The sequence below is a fragment of the Sparus aurata genome, chromosome 6 (genome assembly GCF_900880675.1).
Source record: "Sparus aurata chromosome 6, fSpaAur1.1, whole genome shotgun sequence".
Lineage (NCBI taxonomy): Eukaryota > Metazoa > Chordata > Actinopteri > Spariformes > Sparidae > Sparus > Sparus aurata.
The window spans coordinates 14,344,554-14,362,080 of record NC_044192.1 but is presented as its reverse complement, the minus strand read 5'-3'; the positions used below and the strand labels follow the sequence as shown (position 1 = coordinate 14,362,080).

Sequence of the window (17,527 nt, the reverse complement as noted above, 5' to 3'; positions counted from 1 at the left end):
GTTCATAATGCAGAGTAATAAGCACGCATATGCACATTACATTTCGTATATGAAGCATACATGTAGATTTTTACAGCAAGCAGTGTCTGTCTGAGTCAACGCAGCATGCAGCAAAATATATAAATACCCATTTCCCTGGTGACTGTCTTGACTCTGAGAGGGACTTTCCATTGTTCCAGTGTGCTGTGCTGTCTTGTTCCATGCAGAGAGGCTGACCTGTGACAAATCACATGTAAAGGCCATGCTTTGTCCTCCCTGTCTGTCTGAGCGGTCTTCAGAAGGGAATAGAGACACTGCTTCTCTGATCCTTATCTGACTTTTTTCAAAGGAAACACTTTTTGTATCCATCAGCATCTCCTCAGTGGACAATATGCAACATCACTTCTATTCCCAATGGTGGAGTGAATGTTACAGGACCACTGTTTTAAGGTTTTGTAAAAGAAAGTGTTGAATAAGTTTGTGACATGTTATTGAATTCTCTATCTCAGCAGACCCGACTGCCTGAATCTCAGAGTAGTGAAGACCTTGCCCAGAACAGCATGGCATCGGTTGCCAAATCACCACTATCAGGTAAGAGCTGTTGTACATGCAGTAGTGTAAATTAACACTACAAAATAACAAAGAAATTATTATACTTGTGGCAAATTGAAGCTGGTTTGCAACACTTAGAAATGGAAAAATCAATATTCAAAACCAGACTTTCCCCCATAACTGTTAGATATGAATAAAGCAGCCACTTGTGTACTCTACTGCCCTACATGGCTTTTTAAAAATATCTGAAAAAGTCAATTGAGCCGCAGAATTGTCTGTCAGGATCAGGCCCTGCTATCTACCCTCTAATTGGTTCAAATTAATCCCCCGGATAACTCCTTGTCTTTACATGCTGCTGCTGCTGGAGAAAGTCACTCTCCTCTTTTCCTTTTGAGAATCGGTACATTTTTTGTACTGAGAAAGAAAGTTGATACAAAAAGTGCCTCATGTGTCTAATTTCTTCAAGTGCACAACTGTTAAATCTTTAGTTGTTGATGTTTTAACAATAAAAACATGCAGCAGGTTGGCATCGGTAAACAACCAAGAATGAAATACATATATCTCAGATACAGTAAACAGGGTGTCATGCTGTTACAGATCAAGCAGCCGTAGATTGTGATCTGTTTTTTCAGTGTTCAGTTTTGACGATTCTTCTGCCAAATGTTTTTCACTGCTTTGTTCCTCAGTTTGTTAGATACATGTCATCCAAGAGATAAGGGGAGTGTGTGGGTGCATTTCCTCATAGTTCCCTCATGGTTTTTTCCCTTTAGTTCCCTCCCATTGTGCTCATTTACATTTGTGTTTTTTATGACATCTCTACAGCTGACTTCCTTGAGTGAACTTACAAACTGGTGTTTGTGTGTTTAAGGGTGTGTTTCCCGCTCTGCCATGACGCCAGAGCATCAGCGAGGCGCCCCTAAAGAGGAAATATTCATCACCGATGTGGCTTACTGCGAACAGGCTGTCATCTTCCTCAAACAGGCCAAACTGCCGCAGATCAACGTCCAGCGCAGAAAAGAGGACGGCACCCTGCCTGTAAGCTCCAAATACACTTTCCCCTTTGCGTGTCATTTTAACCACAAACTCCGGAAGTTTTTAATGTGATCCATATGAGGATTTTATAAATGTTTCAGTTGTGTCACGAAATGGGAAGAGGATTTGCAAATGAGGCATAAAGGGGAAATGCTGACACGTTTTCTCTGCGTGTGTTTCCATTCATTAATTAATTTCTTGGGTGCGACAGTACATCTGAAAAGTGTTTACAGGAAAAGGGATTTGAAACGCAGAGGAACATAAAGTACCTAATGAAAAATCACCTCTGTTAATAGTTGCACTCATGTACCAGAATGGGAACACTCTTTAGTAATGAGGGTTTTCAGCCCCTTTCGGTAATATTAGGTAGAGGGTGAGAACTCACACACTATCGACTGTAGGTTGATCTTGCAGTTCCCAGAACCTATTGTTCTGCTGTACGTTCTGTGTTCAAAACTTCTTCCTTTTATTGAATAGTTTTAAAGTCTTACATGCAACGGAAAACTCAGTCACAAACCTACAATTGTTAAAGATTTTATGCAACGTTGCCTTTTAGTTTGCCTGAGGACAGTCAGCCCTCTCCCTCCAAGTGAAATTATCATCTTGGATCCATCACTACTTAGTTTGTAGTTGTAATTCTAATTAGATTCAGTAGTATTAAAACGTATTTTGTTGCCAGAGTTCAGGAAAGATAACTTTAATCAATTCAGGGCTTTACGGCTCTATAATTCACTGTGCATTTCAGTTTCTGTTTGAAGTTTTGGGTCAGTTTGTATTTTCATGAAAACCTTTTACTTACTAGATGTTACTCTAAGCACATTCTAATCAGCCCCGCTGTTGGTTAGATAATAAGGTTACACAGCATAAAGGAATGAGGGAATTAGCTCAAAACAAAAGATATGTTGTGTCACAGCAGATTTATTTCTCAGTTTCGGGCTAAATGAGTTTTCTCAGCGTAAAGGAAGGATTAAAAAAGTCTACAGTTGCCAAATTGTATTAAAGACACTGTATACTGTATTCAATCCATCAAGGGGATAATACAGTGATGCACATATTACAGTAAGAAAGATATAAATGATTTGACAGTCACCATTTTGTTCTCCTTTTCTCTTCACCCCCTTCTTCACCCCATCCTCTCTCTTTACCACTTCACCTCCACTTCTCCTCACTTTTCTCTCCGTCCACTCTCACCTTCTCAGAGGGTGACCTGCCCCAAGTGCCGCTTGGGAGTCACTCGCATTCAGGATCTCTCCCACTCTGACATGAAGAAGGTGCGTCAGTTGGCTCTCATCGACATGACGGCACTGTGCGACCTCTTAGAGCTGGAGGTCAAACGGCACAAAATGGGAAAGAGGAAAATCCCAGGTATGACAGCGCCCACACATCAAAGGGACTTTAAATAACACAAGCACAAGGAAATAGGAACTCTGTCTGCCTTTTTTTCTAGACAATAATATTTTAACTATGTGCAGTGTTTATTTTTTTTTCTAATCTCATGCTTTTGTATCTGACTTGGAGCCAATCAAATTGAGAAAACAAAGTCTCGAAGCTGCACAGAGATTTACTCTTGGCACCCTGCAGTCTGGATTAATGACTAGCGACTATATACACTATGTTGAGGAAAGCACCGAAAGTAGCCTTATACTTTGAGCAGTATTAAAAATTGCACTGTAAATATTAGGACCTAACATCAGTTTATTACCATGTGATGTGTCTGTTTCATTAAGACTTACAACCTGAGCACGTTTCAAATCTGAAAATGCTCCTGACAACGTGGTTTACATGGTACCTGTTTTGCTTTACATTTCAGCACAGGCAGTTAAAAATATAGTGACATACTCTTCTGTAATACACAAATCAAATCCTTGCATTTTATCCTTAGCCCTTGTACAACACTCTGCAGTTGCTGTTGTTGGCTCATATACGCAGAATTACACAAGCAGTGACATGGCAGTATGGATGTAGGCATACACACAACCAACACTAGAAAATGTCTCCCTTGTGTAACTGAGGCTCAATGTCATGTTAAGCAGAGAGCAACTGATTGACACTTGTGTCTTTCACAGAGAGCTCGCTCTACGGGGTGCCGCTGGCCACGCTGCTGGAGAACGATCAGAAAATCAAGCCGAACACCTCGACTCCTCTCTTCCTGCAGGCGGTAAGAAACTGAAATACCGTTACATCGGTGTCATATGACCTTAAAAAACATTTTTTGTATGACCTAATTCCATATTCTTTTTTTTAATATGAATTGACTGTACTCTACGTGTTCTTGAGGTGTTAATTCAGCTCATGATCTAAACATCCTATGATGTTTTTGAGGTTTTGAATGTGCTTATATTATATCAGATCAGTTATTCCTCCCTTATGTAACGAACAATGACAGTTTGACCATATTTTTTATCTTAACGACCATATTTTTCCAAGCATGGTTCAGCACATTTTTGCCTCTGTTGAAGCTACAAGCCTCTTTAGATAGGGCACATTAAACCACCTCAATGTCCTCTAAATGTGAAAAGCTTTGACCACACCCTGCATGTAGCAGCAGTTACTAAGAATAACCAGCAGAGGTGAGCAAGAGATTCTTATCTACTGAGGCCTGACTCTCCACTCATGTCTCTCTTTTTTCCCTCTCTCTCTCTCTGCAGTTGTTGTCGTTTTTGGAGAAGAAAGGAGTGGATTCGGAGGGGATCCTGCGGGTTCCAGGAGCTCAGTCCAGAATCAAGGTATAATATTTGGATCTACACTCATATCTGTAACACAAAGCTGGCACTACACCACATTATTCTACCGCCAAATTTGTCACCTTGAATCTCATGCTCAAAGTAAAGGAATGAAGAAATATTCATGACCTCAAAGGGCATGGAAAATATCAACACTGTTAAATGTCAGAAGTGCTCAGAGAGTAGTGAGGAAAATCAAATGGCTTCAGTTTAACTAAAGTTGACATTCAGAAAAACAAGATCCAATGAGACAAAAAAATCTATCATGTTATTCAGCTGCTGCCAGATACACCCTGTGATGCTGTATTTAATTCAGCACATGCACAGTAGATGGTGAATCAATTAGATCAGAGCAGACAGAAGAGGGCGCCATTTAGCTCTGCAGACGAAAGACATGACAGATTACTAACAAAGATGAAATAAATGTAATATTTTGGTACAAGACGAGAGTTTTTACTCAATGATGATATTAGTGAGTATTTCTTGTCCTCAAAACCAGTTTTGCCCAATCACAATATAAGTATGATAATAATGTTTTTAAATCTAAAACTATTTTTGTGCTATAGATGTAACACATCTGTGTTTTCTCTCCTGTGCACTATCCACATCTGAAAAAAATAACATGTTGTAAGACATAACAATCTTCGGTTAGCTACACATCAAGTCTAAGAAGGGTCAGTTACAGAAGGTCGTAGTGCTTATTTAGTCTTACATATGCAACTGAGGCACAAATAGAGACTGATAGCATTGTCAGGTAGTTTGTTTTGGCTTCCTGCCTGTGTGGGTAACATCCAGTCATAATGAGTCAGTTTAAAACTATTGAGACTTAAATAGCTGCCAGAGAGCCATGTTAGCTCTGTGAACGATAATCAATTCTCCACATCGACATTTATAAATAAAAAATCACTGCAACAATAAAATGCCACATTAACTTGCAAACAGCCATGATTCATCTTCAACATCAGACAAAATTCCCAGTAGTGTTATAAGTACAGAAAATATATTTGACCACAATAAAATTATTGGAAAATGTTAAATTGATTATTCGATACACTGTATTTAACGGTGACAGTTTGTCTGTGTTCATGCGGCTTTGAAAACATCTCGTTGTTTTCTGTCTCCAGCTGCTGCAGCAGAACTTGGAGACCAACTTCTACTCAGGGCAGGTCAGCTGGGACGATGTGAGTCCAAACGACGCTGCCGCGCTGCTCAAGAAGTTCATCCGGGAACTGCCTGCTCCCCTGCTCACAGCTGAGTACCTCAACACCTTTAGTGCTGTCAGAGGTCAGTGGACACCTTTTAATTGGTTTTACTGTCATATTTGGCTGTTTTTTTTAATGCACTGATCAGGTTTGAGATTTTGGGCTACTTTGTTTACATGTCTTCTTTCAAACCTTGGGTGAAGAAAATGTCTACAGTTCACATTTAGGTGTTTATTACAGTTTAGATTTCTGTTCTAAAATGTATGCAAATGAGTGAATATTCAAGAAAATATCCTCATGCATATTTAAACATAAAATATGTCATACAACTCCTATACAACGTGATGACCAGACCTGTGATACAGTGTATTGGTGTGTTCTTGAAGTGACTGTCTGTGTCTGGAAAGTTGCATATTTACTGTATGAAATATACTTCCTCTTCTCCTCCTCTACATGACATCAACAATCTGCTGCCCATATTTCCAGACAGCTCTGCGGGGTTCACATCATAATTACCTAAGTGTCTTTACCCTGATGGCAGCCCAGTGTGACGCTTATCTTTTCTGCTCCGGCTGAGAAATCCACATTAAGATGAACAAGTCGATAGCCTTTTAAGAGGCGTCACTGCACTGCCACTAATACATGCAGCACAGTGACAAAGCAGAGAAAGGGATCTGCTATTTTCACATTAGTTTCACCAAAATAAGAGACTGGATTGATATTAATATAATCTGATTGATGACTCACTGATGTGTAGTTTGTATGGAGAATCAGTGCAAAGTGATAAACGACGTGTGACCACAGAGACATAAGCTAACAGAGCTAATGGCCACCTGTCACAATGTCATTAATCTTTAGGTATCCCATTATTCTTAGCCCAACACAGAGGAAATGAAGAGGGTGTGTGTGTGTCGAGTATGTGTATCAAACCTGTCTTACCTTTGCTCTCTCCTCCCTCAGACATCACAGAGCTGAAACAGAAACTCCACATGTTGAACCTGCTCATCCTGCTGCTTCCTGAGCCCAACAGGAACACATTGAAGGTATACACACACACACACACACACACACACACACACACATTTCACCACACTTCAACAATGCACTTCATAAAGTAGAGACAGAAATAGTTGTCACGCTCTGATGTAGAAGTGCAGATTTCATTTTGGAACAGAATGACCACTGATATTCTCTCTTTACACAATTTCGATCGCATTTTTATCCTCTCAAGTCATCAGATTAATTTGGTTCCCGGCAGTAGTCTGATTTGTAAATCATTGCTAAGGCATTAAACCAGATTAGTCTATCAGGATAAAAGAAACACAGTGCAAACAGCTCGATTTTAGCTTAAGAAATCTGCTTCAGCCATGTGAACACTTTTTTTTTTTTTAACAGTAATCGTTCGAAGTTCTTTTGTGCATGTCCAGTGGTGTAATGTAACCAAACAATAACAAAAGCAAAAAAAAGTTTATTTCATTTTGTAGAGAAGGGCAATATACTGTGTGTTATATTAATGAGTAACAGTAGAAGTAAAACAAAATATATAGAATCAAATAAAAACATAGTTTGATAGCCTCAACTGATCTCTACTTGGAGTAAGTACACTTTTAAGGTAGATATTGATTACTTAGCTTGAGTATTTTGTATTATAATTCAATTCAGAGGAAAATATTGTTTGCACTGTTTACTGTAGTTAGTTAACACAAAACTGAAGACAGAGAAGAGACAATGAGCTTTAAATGTATTGTTGTGAATTTAAATATCCATAAATATCCATATAACATCCAAACTCACTGACTGCAGCAGCAGAATGCTTCTTACACATTAATCCTTGAGTGATCATAACCCCTTTTTTATCAGTATTTATAGTAGTAATTATACTTTTAATTATACTTTTACTTTACTTACATTTATAATGTTTACTATGTATATAGTATTTTTACAGTATGGTATTTCTAATTTTACTTCAAGACAATTTGTGAAACTGGAGAAAAACTTTGATCTCCAGGCTAGGGATGCACATTTTAAGCGATTTCTTTATTTGATAGTCAGCTGCGTTTGAAACATTTGATTATTGGTTATCGGTTATAAATCAGAGTGGGCTACATTAGGAGTCAAAAGAAAAGATAAAGTTACACCAAGTTACTTGGATGATAAACTAAATCACATAAAATAAAAGACTTTACATTTTAAATGCAGTGCTTCTGTCTGTCACTATTCAATAACTGGTCCAACAATATCCAACCCATATTGAGACAACTAAATTGCTAGAATGTAATAATATTGATTGATAAGTAAGTATTTGTAATTTGGAACTAGATACCTGTTGATGTATTTGTACTTGTTTAATAGATTTCTAATCAGTTCAATTCTTAAATTGGGTTTAAGATTAATAAATTAGAATGAACAATCATTAATAATCATCCTTACTACATGCACCATGTAGGTTGAAAATAATTTTCAATTCAAGAGTCAAATTTGAAACAGAAATGGCCTCAAACATGTTAAAAGTTGGTTGTAGTCTGAAAGCTCTAATTAGCATTCTTCACTACACCTGTCGTGCTCTTCTTAGTGTTACAGGAATTCATCACAATTAGCACTTTTCATGAACCTGACCCACCAAAGCACTGTGTCATAATGCATTACTATACAGTTCTGCGCCTAATCCACATTTTAAACACTCTGATCTGTTATATAATGACTCGTATTAACCATGACTCACTTGCACCGCCACAAGTGTGCAGTCAGCTCTGCTTATAGCATCCAAGAGCATAAAACCCACCTGAAGTAATTACTTTGACTCCTGTGGAGGCAGCTGAAACTTTTACTGTGCATCAACATACTTCTCAGTGGAGGTGTTACGGATGATTCAATAACTGTGATTATTCACTTAACTCCATTTTGTGCTTCAGTTTAAGTGACCTTTCTATATTTACACAGTTCTTAAGATGGAAGCAAGAAGGCGTTTTACAACTGTGTAAAAAAAAAAGGGTTCAACCTCCACGTTACGTCTGATTTGACAACGAAATCAATTCCACAAGCTGCATGCTTTTGATTTCACATGTCTATATTCATGTCTCCGTCTGTGTGTCCTTCAGGCCCTCCTCGAGTTCCTCAGTAAGGTGGTTTCCCGGGAGAAGAGGAACAGGATGAACCTGTGGGCTGTAGCAACCATCATGGCTCCCAACCTCTTCCTCCACAAGGCCATACCCAGCAGACTGACAGAGGGTGCAGAGAAAGGACATGCAGAGAAGGCAGCTGATGTTATGAGGCTCCTCATCCGCTACCAGGACCTGCTCTGGACGGTAGGTCCCCCCACATATTCAACCTCAAGAAAGGATTGATGGTTTTATCAAAGAGACATTATATATAATATTGTCACTATTCAGATGCCATTGTGTACATAACCTCTTTGTTATAAGTTTTTTATTATTTTATTCAAATTTCCTTTCAAAATTGTATCACATATTCCCCTTATTTTGTTTATCCGTCTGAAAGCTCCACAAAATCCCAAATAAGTCAAATTCATGGCAATTATAAACATATTTCTCAGCATGAAAATGTAACAATCAGAAATGTTGCCACATGTACCTCTTCTCTTTAGATACCTAACTTCCTCATGAGCCAGGTGCGTAAGCTGAATGAGAACAGTAACCGGCGCTACCAGTTCTACGATCGCCGCATCAAGAACCTGCTGAGGAAGATCCACACAGACAGCCGGGACAAACCGGATAAAAACACCTCAGAGGTGAGCGGTTTGAGCAAACATGAGCGGTAAACAGTACACCTGCACAATGTCTGATTTTGCAAAGTAATCTGCAAAACAGTTACCATAAATTAATATGACAAACCTCAATTCTCTCTGAAGAATACGTACTAATGTTGATATATCCAGAGTTGCATTGTGTGGCGTTATTTTTTTACTATCCAAAATAATTACGGTCCTAAATATTATTTTTTGTCCCTGCAGCTATGCCGTACAGTGAAGATCCAGGTCGGGGACATGGTGAGCGGCACGATGGAGTATCAGCTCAATATCAACTCCAGAGCCTCGGACCTGCTCGCGCAGTTTCACCGCCAGTCTGTTCACAGCCCCGACAATGGAAAGGGCAAAATGCGAAGGTACAATAAAGAGTTTATCTAAATGACTGCATGCTCCCCTCAGTCTTCTCTTCAAAATCATTAATTTGATTTTAGCACATGCACCTGTTGGCACTCACAAGACATGAAGATTTCTTTACGACTGGAGAAAAGTAAATAGATGTATCGCAGGAAATATTCGACTTCATCGATGTAACATGTGCCAAATTTTTCCTTAAAGAGTGACATATTAAATGCTGTATCCACCTTTTTGTAAAAAGAAGATGACACATCTACGTGACTTGTTTTCTGACAGAAATGGCGCCGTGCTGTATCCAGACTGCGCCCTGTATGAAGTGGGAGGTAACATCGGTAAGTTAAAGAGTCTGCACTGTTCTCTCTGGTCGAAGCAGGGCTGACATTCGCATGTCTTTCTGCTCATTGAGCTGATGAGGGTAGCAAGGTCTTATGTAATGAAGTGTGCAAGCGCCAAACAGACATGAGCAGTGCATCTGCAGTTATCAGAGCAGACAAATGCTTATTACACACACACACGTCTGTGCTGTCACAGGAGAGTTGACACAGTGAACAGAAAAAAAAATAAAACTTGTTCAGCCAGTTCAGCTTTATATAAAACTTCTGAATCTGCACGTTGGTGCCTGAATTTGACTCAAGGTCACTGTTTTAATACAAACCTGAACTCTGAAAAATATCATTCTTCAAGCAGCAGAAAAATAATCTATATAAGAATATTTACCGCTTTTCTCTGTTTTATGTAACTGAAAACTGACAGCAGAGAAAGAAGTAATCAGTGCAGAAATAGCAAAGTCCTGAATTCAAAATTGTACTTGTGTTGTAAAAGCCAAACATGATATGCCTTAAAATGTACTGAAGATAAAAGTACAATGTTTATCTAAATATTATATTACTGGATTATAATTCTTGATCACCGAGCATCACTGATGTTGCAGTTGGTGGAGCTCATTGCCGGGTGGCTTTGTCCAGAATAGTATACCAGAAATAATCAATAGGTAGTTATGTTTTGTGTTAATAATCAAAATCTGTAAATTAACTATTAATAAAAACTGTCAAATAAATGTCTTGGAGTAAAAAGTTGAATAATTACCTGTGAAATATAGTGAAGAAGAAGTCCAAAGAAACAAAAATGGAAAAACTGGTATGTACTTAGTGACATTCCATCACTGAAAGCTGAGAACCTTTGACTGCTTGTGAAACAAACTAAGACATTTAGAAATGTCAGTTTGTGTTCTGGTAAATTTTGGAAATTTTCAGTAGGTAAAACAATTCATCGAATACATGAGAAAATTCTCTTTAGATTAATAAATAATGCGCATCATCAGAACAAATTGTGATTGATATGAAACCGTGGCTCAGGTGGTAGAGCAGGTCGGCCTATGTTCGCAGGCTTGGCGGTTCGATCCCCGCCCCTGCCAACTGTGCCATTGTCGTTGTGTCCTTGGGCAAGACACTTAACCCACCTTGCCTTGTGTGAATGAGTATGACTGCTGTATGCTTGAGGTGGTGGTCGGAGGGGCCGTTGGCGCTGAATGGCAGCTACGCTTCTGCCCCAGGGCAGCTGTGGCTCTTATCGTAGTTTACCCCCACCAGTATGGCTGTGTGTGAATGAATGGAACCTGGAACCCTGTGAGGCGCTTTGAGAAAATCTAGAAAAGCGCCATAAAAAATCCAATCCATTATTATTATCAGGGTTCGTACGGGTGCTTGAAATCCTTGAAAGTGCTTGAATTTCAATGTTGCATTTTCAAGGTCTGAAAAGTGCTTGGATTTTAGTTTAAGTGCTTGAAAGTGCTTGACATTAAAACTCTGTGTCTTTCACAAAATTGGGATCAGACTGGATAATTAATTTCTGAAGTTTTTGCTATTATGAAACATAATTTTAGATGTTTACAGCATAATACAATGTACATAATTGTGATAAAAAGTGAAGAAAAAAATCACGAGTATATATATTCCCGTAGATACGTATTTTACCCCAGCAATAAGGTGCTGGAAAATCTTGAAAATGACCCTTAAAAGTGCTTGAAAAGTGCTTGAATTTGACCTTGAAAAATGTGTACGAACCCTGTATTATAATAAGATGATTTCTTTATCTTTCTCAGCTGTAAAACATTATGTCCACTCTGGCTTTTATTAATATTACTTGTGTGTTTTCTGCAGGTGAGCACTGCCTGGATCCCGACACACACCTCCTGGATTTGTACAACAGCAACAACTCAGGAGAGTGGGTCATCAAGCTGAAGCCCAACGCCAGCAGAGGCGTGTGAAGGATGGACGGACAGACCGGAGAACAGCTCGCTGCAGAAGGACAGAGCCTAAATAAAGCTGTTCCTCTCCTCATGTCCTTTTCATCCTTGGAGCAACAAGGGAGAAGGAGACAGATGGACAGATGGAGGAAGCGGAAACAGATAAATGGAGAATCTGCCAGGAGCAGAGGCTAAAAACTGACTGCGATCATATGAACATACACCACACTCTGTCTCCGCCATCTCTCCGTCCTCCTCCTCCTCCTTTTCTCCCATCACTCCATCATCCCCCCCCTCCCCGTGTTACCAAGGGGCTGCGATGCTGCAAGCAAAAAGCTGCTGATGTGACTCATTACTTCCGACAGTGAACCTGCTGCATAGAAAACACAGGAGAGAGAGCGGTTGGCCAGTTTGGCTTGCCATCTTTTTTCATCTGCGTCCGTGAGCGAGCAGATGGGGATGCAGAGCACCTCTGGCTATAGAGACTAACCCAAGTCCCACCCCTTTCTCAGGCCAGCAAGACAGCGTGTGTGTGTCATTCATCGGTCTTGCGGCTGAAACGCAATTTAATGGCTTTCCACCCTCATTTTTTGGCTAAATTGATGTCTTGTCTTGATTCCGTCTTGTTTTTTAAAAGATAAAACATTTATTCTAATACTGAAAGTTCATTCTTGACCTTGGAAATACAGTTCTTAAGAAAAGCTACTAAATCATCCTCGTGGTGAGACTGTTTTGCCAACAACAATTTCGTCAACATTCAACAACTTCAGCTGCAGTCACTGAGTAACTGGATCTGTAGTTGTTGAAGGCTAACAAATAATCATTTTTATATCGATCTCAAATTTGACAACCCTCAATCAGTTTGTTTAAAAAAAACATGTCAGAGAAATATCGAGGATAAATCTACCTGAGGGGATCAGGGTTCTCTAATCCCCCAGGGTCCTTACATGACATTAAAGAAGTCACCTCGTTACACGGTCACTTAAGTGCACGTTAACACAGTGATTGACTCCATATAGCGTAGGATATGGACAGAAAACTAAAGTATCCTGTTCTGCCTTTTTTAATTAAACACTGAAGATTAAAAACCAGCTGCGAGAGAGAATGCATTGAAGAGCGAATGCTGGTGGAACAGAAGCTGAACTGGAAACAGAGCGGGACCTCGGCTCGGTTAATCAACTCCTTTTTGTTTTTTGTCTCCCACTCGCACGGACAGTTTTCCAACGCAGACGTTTGGATCACAGTGTAAACAAAGACTTCTCCATATCGACTCCTGTGCCATTCTAAGAGGGAAGAAAGACCCGGATGAACTGATATCCTCTTATCTGTGAAACCAAGCGATCTCCTGGGCCTTATAAAAAAAAATAATCCATGGACTTCCAAGGACCCCTGACCCGTACCAAACGGTGTTTAAAGAGACTTTCCTTTTCTTTTTGATACCCAGGGATTCGGTGTCACCACCTCAAGGACAGTTACTGCACCTGTAAAGGGAGATGTTAAGGACACTCAGTGAAGCTGGTCTTCAGTTTTTAAACACACGAACGGAGCCAAAAGTGCTGAAGTGACTCTCGGGGTACACTGGGGTTATTATTATTGTTATTTATATGAATGTAATACCATTGTTGCTTGTGTGTTTGATGAGTATTATGTAGGCTAGAGAGGCTTTAGGATAAAGTGGAGTTGCTGCACTCAGTGTAGCAGTATGTTGTGTTGAGTCGCCCATACAAAGTGTGGGTATTTGCAGTGTTCTTGTACATATTTCTTCATGCTAAGATGTTTTTCGATGGATCTCTTTACATCTAAACAGGACATTAACATTAATATCATGTGTAAATACTCTTCATCTGTCCACTCTGCTGTGAGGACGCACTGGAATCACTGCAGCAGGACTGTTCGTGGTGATTGTGTCCAAACACATGCGAGCAGCAAATGAATGTGTCTAACACTCGGTGCCGATCGTCACACGTGAATCGCTCGCTACTCACAACCGGAGCCATGTTGGTGCTCCGCGGCCATTTTGTGGGAAGTGTCTCGCACGCTCCACTCAATAGACGGAGTAATGACAGCCGGGCCCGGCACCGACATCCATCAACACCCTCTGCTTCGACTCTGTCACCTCCCAATAATGGACCATAATGGCAGTGCGGCGCGTGCATCAGAAACACACCCAGGAATCACATTTCTTTGATAAAGGAGAGGGTAATAAATGGCTGTTATAAATTCTGCTGCCCTGGACCTGACGACAGCAGCGGTGTGTGTGTGTGTGCATGCATGTGTGTGATGAGCTTCATTACACAAGTCCAATTGGCCTGTCCCAGGGTCCCAGGCACAGTTCAGTGCCTCGGCACAAAGCGAGCTGATGAAAACTGCCTTCTGCTGACAATCAGGAGAACTAGGTCACCTCTGAAGCAGCATCCCAGAGGGCAGGCGGTGTGAGTCCAAACACCCCAAGGAGCCGCGCACATGGACACGTATTGTCTAAACACACACGACACACAGCACAGGCCACGCTGATGATGTGGAGGGGGCGCAGGTTCTTTCTTGACTGTCTGTGTTTGTATATATGTGAATGTGTTTGTGTGTGTGAGAAAAAAAAAGGAAGCTTCCTTCGGATAGGAATCTCTGAAACAGTGCTGTCTTTTAATTACCCAGGGAGGCTAAACGATGGACTCTTCCAGGAGCGTTTATGTCCTGTTGTGATCAGTATGGTTGTGGACCCTCTCAGTGTCTTCACCAATGTCCAGCTTCTATCGTGGTGAAGATTTATAGACGTCACTCTGCAGACGTCAGAATGTATATTTATGCCCTTTACACGAGTCATTGTTTTTAATACTTCTGTGAAAAATACCTTAGTCTTTGCTGTAGAAAAAGAAACTTTTGAAAAACGTCCCTTTTTTTTGTCAATAAATGTGAATCTAATATTGTGCTAACCATGATTTATTCTTTCAATATGGGGCTAATGGGTGTGGTAGAAAGATGGTATCAACAATAAGCATCATTCATCATCCTCGTCACACAAAGAAGCGAACATATAAACATGAAAACAGAGAAAATCTGTGGTGAGGTATCGGTTGATTCTGCCGCTGTAATCAATAGAGAGATTAACCTTTGTAATGTGTGCGGGTGAAGAGGCCGGCGCTGCTCAGTTCCTTGATTAATCATCGCCTCTGCTCCTGGAAAAAAACATTCGCGACTAACTGCCTCATCAACTTTGATTATTCAAGGTCTCAGCGTGTCCAAACGAACGCTTGAAACAAAAGGAAGAAAACTGATGTGTGATACAGCATTTGCCGTTTTTTTCTTTCACACAATCAGAGTTCAGAGAATTAAAGATGGTTCTGAGTTTAAATACAAAATTTGATTTAGGATTTAATATAATATCATTTAATATTCAGCATCACTTTCCAAAATTACTATGTAGAATTTTGGAATAACTTCAAATGTTCATCATAATCTCCCTCAATATAAGCACAACTATATATATAGCATATACTGTCAAAAAAATTTCTTGGACCACATGAAATGCACCTTTTTCCTGTGTTCTGATTTTCTGAGGTGAGTTTCTTTTTTTCTCTAGTAATTAAACACAATAAGTAATGTTGACAAGTTGATCTTAATTCAGCGGCCCTGAGGGCAAAATCACAACAACAATTCAGAAAACGCAACATTTTAGAAAAAACAACATTTCACAAAATACATAATTTCAGGAAACACAACAACATCACACAAAACACAAAAACATAAACAAAACACGGTAACACTACACAAAACACAACATCACACAAAACACAATAACGTAAACAAAACACAACAACACTACACAAAACACAACATCACACAAAACACAATAACGTAAACAAAACACAACAACACTACACAAAACACAACAACACTACACAAAACACAACATTACACAAAACACAACACATCATTTCAGATGTGTCAATCAGCAACAACGGCTGTTCGGGTTTTGAATATCAAATGTCTTCAGGCACCAGTGAGACTTTAACATGAATAGGAAACAAAAAATTCTGCTGCTCATTGCTCAAATGTTATGGTTTTCTTTCTGAACAAATGACTCACACCTTTTTTCCACACTTCTGTTTTTGTGAGTGAATCCTGCATGTTTGGTCCTTTTTCCAACCTCATCCACTCGTTTCTGACAACGAATCAAAATCACTGAGCAGACCGAGCTGCACCCCCTCCTCTCCCAGACAGAGCAGCAGCAGCAGCAGCCAGCCTGCCAGACGCAGGCCCCTTTGGCCTACCGCAGATCTAAATTACTGTAATCAGTGGATGAAAAGCAATCAGCAGCCTTGTATGTGCTGCTGGCAGAACGCCTGACCCCCGGCTCTCTCCACCAATCAGACCGCTGCGTCCCATTCACAACTAATCACGACCTGCACTCAGAGCTTGCTGCTTTCCTCACATTTGATGGAGGAAGCGCTCTTCTCCTTGCCTTTTGTCTTTTTTGTACCGGGGCTGACCGGAGTCGGCCGGATTGATGAGGGATGACGGTTCGAGCTGAAGCTCTTTCCTGTGCTTACACGGTGGCAGCCATGGTTTCCCCTCCTGGCACCAGCTGTGGAGGCTCGACCAGATGATGAGAGATGTTTTATGCACAAAAGTAAAGTTTCACCATCAAATTTAGAGTCTAGTCTCTGCTGATAATGATGTGTTCAAGTGCACCAGTGAGGGGATGGAAAAAACATGTAAGATTTAGAGGAGTGTGATGAGGTCATCTCTGATGAACGTAATTCGTCTGAGCGACTGAAGGGTTTGAGAAGTGTCCGTGTAATTTACTGTGGGTTGGAGCGTTAGATACCACTGTAATGTTTCTGTTGATGTCGGGTCTTTAAGTCCTGTTTAAGGACATTTTTACCTAAAGCTTTATGTTTTCTGTCTCATTTCTTTATTGTTTATTTCACCACACACCAGACAGAAAGATCTCTCAGATTCAGGCTTCTTTGAATTACCTTACCCCATCCCATAATATCCACGAGCTCCATCTAGGTACCGTAATTCTTCTGAAACTCTTTAGATACTTAATCCAAGTCTCATTTCAAGGCTTGGAGGTCAATGTTCAGGGAAACCTTTTCCTGTATATCAAATATTATGATCAGACCGATGTGTGATTTTTGAACCCGATACTGGTCATCATTCATAAGAGTTTACAGAATCTGATGACATTTCAACCAATGTTTGTCTTCTTTGATCTTTAACATGTTTTCTTCTCAACAACTTTGAATGAAGAAATCATACTCACAAGACATTTTAAAGTACAAAACGAACTCACAGTGTTTCGAGACATATATTATTGTTCGTATATCTCATATCTGTACTTCAGTCGCCCCAACAATGAGCTGACGTGTGTCAAGTTAGTTTAAAACGCAGCTCATCTGCTGTGGTTGGATCAGTGACCTTCAATGATCATCACTTTTTTTATTCTAATGTTGCTCCGTTCTGATTGGTACGCAGAGGTAAGTGACCTCACCTTTGGCCGACCAAGCCATGCCCACTTCAAATGAGAGAAAGGGGCAGAGAGAATAGAAAATGATGATAATCGAAACCAGATCTGTTCTAACTTTGGCAGAAAATGGCAGTTTCCATCGATCACTGTCTGTGTCCGGGGCTCTTTAACCTGAGAGCACGAGACGTCTCTGGTGGAGACCCT

At 40.1% G+C, this 17,527-nt stretch overlaps 1 protein-coding gene across 9 annotated transcripts in view; it reads left to right on the top strand.

Moving 5' to 3' along the window:
- The window catches only part of arhgap40 (Rho GTPase activating protein 40), a 28,669-nt gene extending 13,886 nt beyond the window's left edge, over nt 1–14,783 (top strand). For 7 of the 9 annotated variants that reach the window (XM_030419794.1, XM_030419793.1, XM_030419799.1 and 4 more), the window contains 12 exons: nt 489–570; nt 1,400–1,566; nt 2,763–2,928; nt 3,630–3,721; nt 4,212–4,289; nt 5,411–5,570; nt 6,449–6,531; nt 8,587–8,793; nt 9,093–9,236; nt 9,459–9,610; nt 9,885–9,940; nt 11,768–14,783. In XM_030419794.1, the coding sequence (XP_030275654.1) occupies nt 489–570; nt 1,400–1,566; nt 2,763–2,928; nt 3,630–3,721; nt 4,212–4,289; nt 5,411–5,570; nt 6,449–6,531; nt 8,587–8,793; nt 9,093–9,236; nt 9,459–9,610; nt 9,885–9,940; nt 11,768–11,874 (1,494 nt within the window). In that variant the 3' untranslated portion in view covers nt 11,875–14,783. The remainder of the gene's footprint in view (nt 1–488; nt 571–1,399; nt 1,567–2,762; nt 2,929–3,629; nt 3,722–4,211; nt 4,290–5,410; nt 5,571–6,448; nt 6,532–8,586; nt 8,794–9,092; nt 9,237–9,458; nt 9,611–9,884; nt 9,941–11,767) is intronic. The other 2 variants (XM_030419795.1, XM_030419798.1) reach the window with 1 other exon arrangement.
- The last annotated feature ends 2,744 nt before the right edge of the window (nt 14,784–17,527 follow it).